Here is a 9,690-nt window from a genome sequence, read left to right on the forward strand (position 1 = left end):
ATAAAAAAATCAAAAATAAAAAATAATTAAAAAATAATAATGATAAAATATGAATATAAAAAATAAGAACTGCTTATTGAAATAAACAATAACCAGTGCAATTAGAAAAAAAGGAAAAAATAATTGATAGGGACATGGGGATTTGAACCACGATCTTCTGGGTTGATCCCGATCAGCCGATTTCCCACCGAGCCATTACAACATTATAGACAGTTGCGAAATTTACCTTCGTATTCTAACGATCGGTTTTTTTACTCCCTAAAAACAGGGATAAAACGACATTTTCTAAAAATGAATCCTAGCTAGACGGATTTATCTCCCCCGAAACTTCCTATACACTAAATTTTATGAAAATTGTTGGAGCCGTTCTCGATTCCGATTATATATATAAGATTTGCTCGTTTAATAGTATAAGAAAGATAAGATATCAGTATTTTGGTTAGTATTTGTCATTCATGGTACTATGAATAAAACTTTGTTGGCTTCTAAGTTTTGTAAAACTGACGTATACGAAACTGCCAGTCGTAAGCGCGTAACGTGGCTCTTTGTTATAGGTACGGTAACAATTTTTAGACACGGTAATAGTAGTTAGAAAAATAAACAGTATGTTTTGAAATTTGCATTTTATGATGTTACACGCAACACGCCCGTCTATATAGAAGAAATGAGTTTTATGATCAAAAGAAATTCTTATTGAAATAAAATTTATTCTGATAGTATGTTGTATTCTTTCCTTTTGTATTTGTCCAAATTATTCTTAATAAATACGCTAAAGATTTGAGACTGATGGCTGACTTAATTGTATATTTCATCAATATTTTCTCTATTTCTTAAGGTTGTCTGTTAATGTCTTTTTTAAAGTTATATTGTTGTTCCTTATGTCGTTTCAAACGTGCAATAAAGTGTTCTACAATAATAATAATACGTCGTATAGTTTAGAAATCTGACAAATATGAAAATATTGGTATTTAATTCTAAGTACTTAGGCCTTTCACGAATGATTCTTTGCTTCTTGTATTCCTGGTACACTTGGAGCAGAGTCGTAAGCGGTGTACTCTTTTCAAGTTTTCACGCATAAACTCGGAAAATCTTTATTTCTAATTGGTCGTGCCCCGTGGAAACAGTGAATCGTAGTGAAAATTTAATTTAATTTTTCTAATATGAAATCTCTAATATGTTTTGGTTTATTTTGGATTGTAAGCATCGTCATTTGGGAATGTTTCTTGGGAAGATTCTTTATTATTATTCTTTAAAGTGGCATAAATCGGATCAGCTGTTGCTGAAATTAGCGTGCACAAACGCACAGACAAACAGACACAAATTCGAACAATCATTGTTTTGGTTGCTATTTACATTGATAAAGGTCCCAATACTAATTTTTTTCTCATATACATTTCATGTACCGACAGCGTTCCGTTACATATTTATTATATTATGTTCAATTCATTTCACTCATATTTAAATTCGCTAATGATACTTCTACACGAAGAAATAATAAAGTTTATTACAAACACTGTACCCACATTGATTCTTATGCAGAGAGATTTTCCAAACAAAATTCAATAATTACACAAAGCCAGCGAAATTAATCGAAATAATATCAAACGTATGTACTTGTACACTTAAAAATATCAGTACTTTGTGTAATTATTGAATTTTTATCTTGTTCCAGCCTTTTCAGTTGATTTTTTTACCGACTTCAAAAAAGAAGGAGGTTACCTTAATTCGACCGTATATATATATATATATATATATATATATATATTTTCTTTTTTTTCTGGGTGTACCGATTTTGATGATTTTTAATTTAATCAACGGCCGATGTTATCATTTAATTTCACCGAGATCTTGATTACAACTCTTGGAGTAATCTTTGATAATGTGTACTTGACTATTTTTTATTGTCGATGTAATTGAAGTCGATTTTTTTTTCATTTGCCAGCAAACACAATTATTTATTAAGTTGTTCTTCACGCAGGCGGGTTTTTTTTTTGAATTAATTTTTTTACTTAAGGTGTAACAGGTAGATAAAACCTCGAGATACCAGGAACATATAATCAAATAAGAGGTAGATGAGAAAAACGGCCAGAAAGTAAAAAAAGGACAAAAAAGATTGGTGGAGTGTGCTCTGAACACTAACTAGTGTACAAGATGGTGCTGACCATATTATTACAATTTTTTTACTTTAAGGTGTAACAGGTAGATAGAACTTTGAATTACCAGGTACACATGATCACATAAGAGGTAGATGTCAAAAGGAGACGTATTTCTGTAAACGTATTGCGCATGTGTAGTACTGAGAAAACTCTTAATTTTAGTGTCACCAACTTCATTTTCGTATTGGAGTAGCTGCTAATTTTTTTAAAGATAATTTCTCGCCTAATTGCCTAAACTGGTAAAGAGGGCTGGTGCATTTTTTGCCCAGAGAATCAGCATAAGGATTCAACGGAGAAATGCTGCCAGTATTCTTAGCACCATTCTACGCGAACATGATTTATACCATAACTATATGTAAATATTTAGTTCTCAAGTTGTGAATTCAAAATCAAAATCAAATTTTGTTTTATTCAAATAGGCTCCAGGAGCACTTTCGAATCGATATTTTATAAATTAAAATTTTAAAAAGTAATCATTATATTTGTAGAAGTAAAGCTACCACCGATTCGGAATGTTGATTCTGCAGAGAAGAATCGGCAAGAAACTCCGCAGTTACTCTTTAGTTAATATCATTTAATAATTGTTAATATGTATGTATAATATTTCTTCGATTAATAATTACAACAACAATAATTGATTATTAAATAAATATTGAATAAATTGCGTATAATTTTAACAACAATAATTGACAATTTCGTCAAATAGTTGCTGTTGTATAGGGGTTACTCATAATTTATTTTATAGCTATGCTCCGCGATTTCACCTGCGTTATTTTGAAGGAAAAAATAGCCTACAGCCTTCCTTGGTAAATGGGCTATACAACACAAAAATAATCTTATAATACGAACCAGTATTTCCTGTGAACCAGTATTTGTTAGTTTACTATCGTGTAAATTGAACTATTAGATTCATGGTACACGCTCTGCTCAGTTATATACTCGTGAACCCACGCACAACCTTCAAAAGTTCACAATGGAAGGGTGCGAAAGAGGTATATGCAGAGATATACATAATAATTAAGAGAAGTGCTTGAGAAATATTGAAACCACATCAGAGGAGTTACTTTGCTTTGACTTTGTAATAGAAGGAAGATATTTTAAATGTCATCATCATCATCATTTTAGCCTATCACAGTCCACTGCTGGACATAGGCCTCCACAAGTTCACGCCAAAAATGGCGTGAACTCATGTGTTTTACCCATAGCCACCATGCTGGGCAGGCGGGTTGGTGACCGAATATATGTTTATTTTATAATAATTATGATTACATCTAGAAAACTTGTTAGATTTACCGTTTTTACATTCTGAGTGCACATTGATAGCAATGTAAGCGTTTTGATTATTTCCTTGTTCTCCATTATATGACTGTAAAAATTTTTCTGTTGAAATGGAAAAATCGGTTTCTCTTCTGACTCCAGACGGTAATATTTTTTCTTTCTCATTTTTGCAACTTCAACCATCTTTACCGACTTCTGCGCCATCGTCATCGGTACCGCAAAAGACTGTACCTGTCCGTCAAGCTTGGTAACTACTTCGAAAAGTTGTTTCGTTTGGTGTCCTGCTAATGTCTTCCAACCTACCTATACGATGGAAGCGTGCAGTAGCGATAGCAGCAAATATATACATACATATAGTATGAGAACAAAATATAACGTGGTTTATATATACATTGCGTACAAAATACAACATCAAATACAATGTGAAAGAAAAATGAAAAGCAGTTCAGCATCAGCATTAACATTTGCAGACATTTACACCATCAAAGTACACAAGTGGGTGCATATGAGTAGACAAGACACAACAATTAACGTCACAAATTGGAAGAAAAAAGAAATGTCGAATTAGTTTTATTTACTCTTAGTAAATATTGGATTGCAATAAACTAGGTTCATTATCTATAAAAGAGTATTGCTATTAGGTTTTTATACAATTTAAAGATTTAATTGATGTCTGTAAAGTTGTCGAAAAAACTAAGTTCCTTTTTACCAACCTGTACTGAATCTTTGCGTTGATCAGAAGGCTAAAATTAAATTTTTTATTTGGTAATAAAGAAAATATTGTCATATTTAGGTAGTGTAAAATACACATATTATTAAATATTCTCGATTATGGCTATTTTAGTTGATTAACTTATATGCATATAGAAATTAATCAACATATTAACCTACAGTTTCTGCTCTTTTAAATATATGCATTAATAATATAATACCTTTTGCGTTTTTCCTCCAGTCCACTGAGCTACTCCTTTGGAAAGTCCTGTGATGTGTTTGCCAGCTAAGACGAGAACTTCTTGTATTTCGTCCAAAGTCGGATTTATAGACACGTTCGGTATCAGAAGTGTAGTTTGCAAAAGAAACATTGGTCGTTTCGAGCTACTTGCTGTAAATAAAAATAAGTAACATTATAATGGACACAAAATACATTTGACACATTTTTAGTAAAGTTATTGTTCAAATCGCAGATATATGAAATTGATAAACCCGAATATATAAAATTCTCGTGTCGCGGTGTTTGTAGTTAAACTCCTCCGAATAGGCTTGACCGATTCTCATGAAATTTTTTGTGCATATTGGGTAGGTCTTAGAATCGAACAACATCTATTTTTCATCCCCCTAAGTTATAACGGGGGGAGGGGGTTGAGGAAGTTAATAACATATATGGCAAAACAACGTTTGCGGGGACAGGTAGTTCTAAAATAAAATTAGCCTCAGTTGCTCCTTACTACATCGGCTGTCTACCAGTGAAAGTCCTGTCAAAATCGGTCCAGCCGTTTCAGAGATTAAACAGACAGACAGACAAAAATTGTAAAAAAATGTTGTTTTGGTATATGTACGGTGTATACATACATCCATCCATAATTATGCATTTATTAAAAAGCGGCTATTTTAATATTACAAACAGACACTTCAATTTTATATATTTGTATTTTTTTATAAAGTATATAGATTAGCTGCCCGGGCAGACTTCGTTCTGTCAAAAGCTAGCTTTGTAGGTATTTAAATCTTCCGTGTGCCTTAAGGAACATACAAAAAAATAAATTAACGAATCGGTTGAGCCATTCTCGCGTTATGTGCTTAGCAACATTCATTTTTATTAATATATATAGAAGATTAATTTTTTGCTGTTTACTTTCATTTGGTGCGACAAACAAGTGCTATTAGATAGAATTACGTTGACAAGCCTTAGCATGAATATCATTGTTAGGCAACAGCGAGTGTGTGAGCCACACATCACCCCCTTGGGGGTGTGGAGTCCGTTCCAATCGGATTATCCCTTCTAATGTTATGAGCTCCTGGTAAGTAAGGCGGTCGAAATACATTCGACGGTAGTACACATATTTTTACCGTTACGACCTGTTTGCGCAGTTTGTAGTGGCACTGTCTTCTCTTGTGCAAGTTGCGGGTTCGATTGCCGCCTGAGCTGCGTGAACTTTTTTTATATATTTGTATTTATTATTTCCATGTATATTAATTACATTTTTTATAAATTTCATTGTCTGTCTGTCTGTTTGTTCCGGTAAATCTCTGAAACGGCTGGACCGATTTTGACGGGACTTTCAATAGCAGATACTTGATGTAATAAGGAGTAGCTTAGGCTTTAAATATCTATGATATAGTAGGCAAATCAATGGTTGTATTTTAGGTAAGAGCCGGCTGATACAGCAATTTTTTTCATAAGTACATATCTATATATATTATACGTGAGTCATGAAGCAAAAACTTTGTACCCCCTTTTAAGAAAATTGCGCAGACGGAGGAGTATAAAACTTCGCATACTTCTTAAACCAACATGCAACATTGTTTCATTGTCAGTATAAACAATAACTTCAATTTCAAGCATATTACGATGACGTATAAAAAGAAAAATTATCGATCTCCATTGTGAAACTATTCTAAAAAAAAATTAATTGCAAATTTATCCGATAGGAAAACATTATTTGCTCTATACAAATATTTCCTCATTATAATATCAGATATATTATTAGGCGATACGGACTAGCGTCAAACTTCACCTATCTGCTTAATGGAGTTAAATTATTTTATACTAGCTGCGCCCATGACTTTGTCCGCGTGGAATAGTGACTTTGGAGAGTAATTTTTGAATATATCTTTTGGTTTATTTTGGATTATAAACACCGTCATTTTGGTATTTACATGTTCAACGTAATTCTTTAAATTGGAATATCTTTTTTATTTATGAACCGATTGACATGAAACAAACACTAAATGAGTTTAACACAATAAAGTTGTGTCACTCTTAGAATCACATCTAAATCGGATTAGCAGTTTCAAAGATTAGCCTGCAAAAACGCACAGACAAACAGACAATAATTTTAACAATCATTGTTTTTCGTGCTATGTTGCGTTAATAAAGGTCCCAATAATATTTTTTGTCATATATTTTCCATGTCTGTACATGGGACAGTGATCCGTTACATTTTTATTACATGTATTGATTGATTTGAGAATATTAGAAAAATAATAATCCTACTCAGGTTGTATTTAATTTAAAATTGGAAAATTTATATTTGTTTAAAAATGGACCTACGAGTTTAAAGAATAAATTTAATACCTACCTACCGATAGCATGAAGACTAGAAAATGCAAACGTTGGGTTGTCTATTACTTTTCTGATATACCTAACTACTTGCTGGCAGGTATAAAAAGGTATATTAATATACTCTTCTAGTTACTGTCAACCGTATGTTTAATAACTAAATTTTATATCAAAATTAGTGCTGTTTCAATGCGAATACGAGGATATAGGCTTGCCGGCTAAAAATCTAGTTTCGTGGCTGCCAAATACTATATAGCCTGGCACGGAATTTTCTAGCCGATTTATCTTTTACGCACTAAAGAAGATAACTTAAATTTTTATTCATTAAGCAGATGCGTGAAGGTCACGTCTAGTTAGTATCTTTGACTAAGAGCAAATCATGGTAACGAATGTGACAAACTAGAGTAGAAACAGTTCGGAAAACCTCTTCGTGAGAGCTGAAACCCTAGTACTGCATGATAGAGATATAAGACCTTTCAACTTTTGTAGTTTTTTTCCAGTCTGCAGCAGCCGTGAGTCACGACTGTACTAGGAAAATATAATTAAACAAGAGTTACATGGTGTAGAGAGACGTCATAAATCTACACAGTCTGTCTTCTAAATGTAATAGGTACATAAACTACAGTTTGGAAAACCTCTTCGTGTGAGCTGAATCCCTAGTACTGCATGATAGACATAGAACCTTATAGTTTTTTTCCAGTCTGCAGCAGCTGTTAGTCACGACTGTACTAGGAAAATATAATTATACAAGAGTTATATGGTGGAAAGAGACGTCATGAATCTACACAGTCTGTCTTCTAAATGTAATAGGTACATAAAGTACACGGTCACATTGTATGAAAAAAACAGACACTTTAACTTTTTCTTCTTTTCTACCATACACAATAAACTAACAAAAATAAATAAGGAAGTGCTACATTTTATAAATGAATATCAAATGTTTTAGAAAATTGTGCTTAAATTATCTATTGTGTATCAACTGTTTGTATTTTATCTGTTATGCAAATGATTCTTAATTTTGAGTTTTTTCTACTTACATATTTTGATAATTTTATAATTTGTTTATCTTTTGACTGTTTTTGTATGCATGCAGCATGTACCATCCCACTGTTGGGCATAGGCCTCCTTCATATAGGAGAAGGATTGGAGCTTAATCTACCACGCCTCTCTATTGCAAGTTGGCGGATATGTTCCCTCCTATGAGTAACGATTGCTATTAGGTATTTATGACCGACGGGACCTACAGCTTAACGTGCTCTCCAAGGCACGGTGAGGTTGTGATCCCACAAGGATAGACAGATGAGTGTTTTCATAAAAAGAGGATTCTCAATTGACTTATATACTTGTTGTAATCATTTTTATGTACGATTATGTGTATTAATCATACTGCTTGTTTCTTAAAAAAAATTGTAAGTTCTTTTTCCTGTAAATATTTAGCATAGATTAACAACAGTACGTGTTCTAATTGCTTATCTAAGCCTATTAGTGGTCGCCCAGAGGTCGAAATTCGACCACAATTTAAAAAATTAAGTAAAGAATACCTAAAAAATTTGAAAATAAAGAACCTTTTGTTTCAAATTTTTCATTTTGTCTGTCTTTGACAATCAACAAAAGAGATATGCGTGTGTGTGTCAAATACATGGTAGTGTGTGTAATGTTTTTTTATTGATTTATTATATTTTTATGCATAATTAAAAAAAATATTAGCATTCTGCACTCCTTCTCTATATAAACATGTCATGACCCATCATATCATGGTGGGTCGTGTTTTAGGTCACGTGATATACAGATTAAAATATACGACTTTTAATTTCAATATTATAAAACAATAATGTGCTTTTAAGATTCCAAATCAGAATATTTAAGTGTATTTTTACATAAATTTTAATTTTTATCAAATTTTATAATTTATTTTTCACTACCGAAAGTACCCTATTCCACGCGGACATGATTTGTGCTATAACTATCTGTAAATATTTAGTTATTAAGTTGTGAATTGTAAATATGTATAATTTTTACATCTTATTTTCTTAATTTTGTTACCGCTTAATGTATTAAATCAGTTTCACTAAGAAAAAATCGATTCTAAATTATAAAGTGAATTAATAGTATCGATATTCAATACAAATACAACAGCGATAACCCGACTAAAAAAAAGTCAGGCCCAACCAGATCATGTATCTGGACCGGATCAGGATAGAATGAGGCATACCAGATGCGGCATGCTTTATCTGGACCAGGTCTGGTAAAGACAAGCATAGCCTGATGTAAAATATAATCAAGGATGGTAAGGCATACTGGATCAGGACCCGGTTCGGTCCAGATAAGGATAGCCTGATGTAAAATATAATCAAGTATGGTAAGGCATACTGCATCAGGACCAAGTCTAGTCCAGATCGGGATAGCCTGAAAGAAATAACGCGAACTGAGCCTGAATTGCGCTATCGATGTTTTTAAGCGACTTAGTATATATAATATTAGGAAAGTCTAGCAGGGAGTCTATTTCTACACAGTGGAGCAGTCGTAAGTAGTAGAAAGGAGTTAATTAGTAGTTAATGAATAGAAGTTAATAAATAAAATTTAATCAATAATAATAATTAATTAATAATATAAAAATAATTGATATTCAAAGTAAAAACAAAAATATATATAATACACTGGAAAAAATAAACGAGAATAAATATAAATAATAATTATGTTAAATAACATATTTATAATATCATCAACTTTTTTTTTATAAAACAATTTTTTCAAGAATACCCGACTAGAAAAAAGGTCACGCTCAACCAGATCATGTATCTGGACCGGATCAGGATACAATGAGGCATGCCGGATCCGGCAAGCTCTATCAGGACCAGGTCTGATCCAGACAAGGATAGCCTGATGTAAAATATAATCAAGTAGGGTAAGGCATTCTGGATCAGGACCCGGTCCGGTCCAGACCAGGATAGCCTGATGTAAAATATAATCAAGTAT

The 9,690-nt window shown here is 32.4% G+C and overlaps 1 protein-coding gene across 1 annotated transcript in view; it reads right to left on the reverse strand.

Annotated features, from left to right (window-relative positions):
• LOC123668408 (dynein axonemal heavy chain 5) overlaps positions 1 to 4,522 on the reverse strand; it is a 40,412-nt gene extending 35,890 nt beyond the window's left edge. Inside the window, exons 1-2 of the mRNA XM_045602142.1 lie at positions 4,367 to 4,522; positions 3,450 to 3,737 (exon numbers count right to left, since the gene is read on the reverse strand). Coding sequence (XP_045458098.1) covers positions 3,450 to 3,737; positions 4,367 to 4,516 — 438 coding nt within the window. The 5' untranslated portion in view covers positions 4,517 to 4,522. The remainder of the gene's footprint in view (positions 1 to 3,449; positions 3,738 to 4,366) is intronic.
• Between the last annotated feature and the right edge of the window lie 5,168 nt (positions 4,523 to 9,690).

This window comes from Melitaea cinxia, chromosome Z (genome assembly GCF_905220565.1).
Source record: "Melitaea cinxia chromosome Z, ilMelCinx1.1, whole genome shotgun sequence".
Taxonomy (NCBI): Eukaryota; Metazoa; Arthropoda; class Insecta; order Lepidoptera; family Nymphalidae; genus Melitaea; species Melitaea cinxia.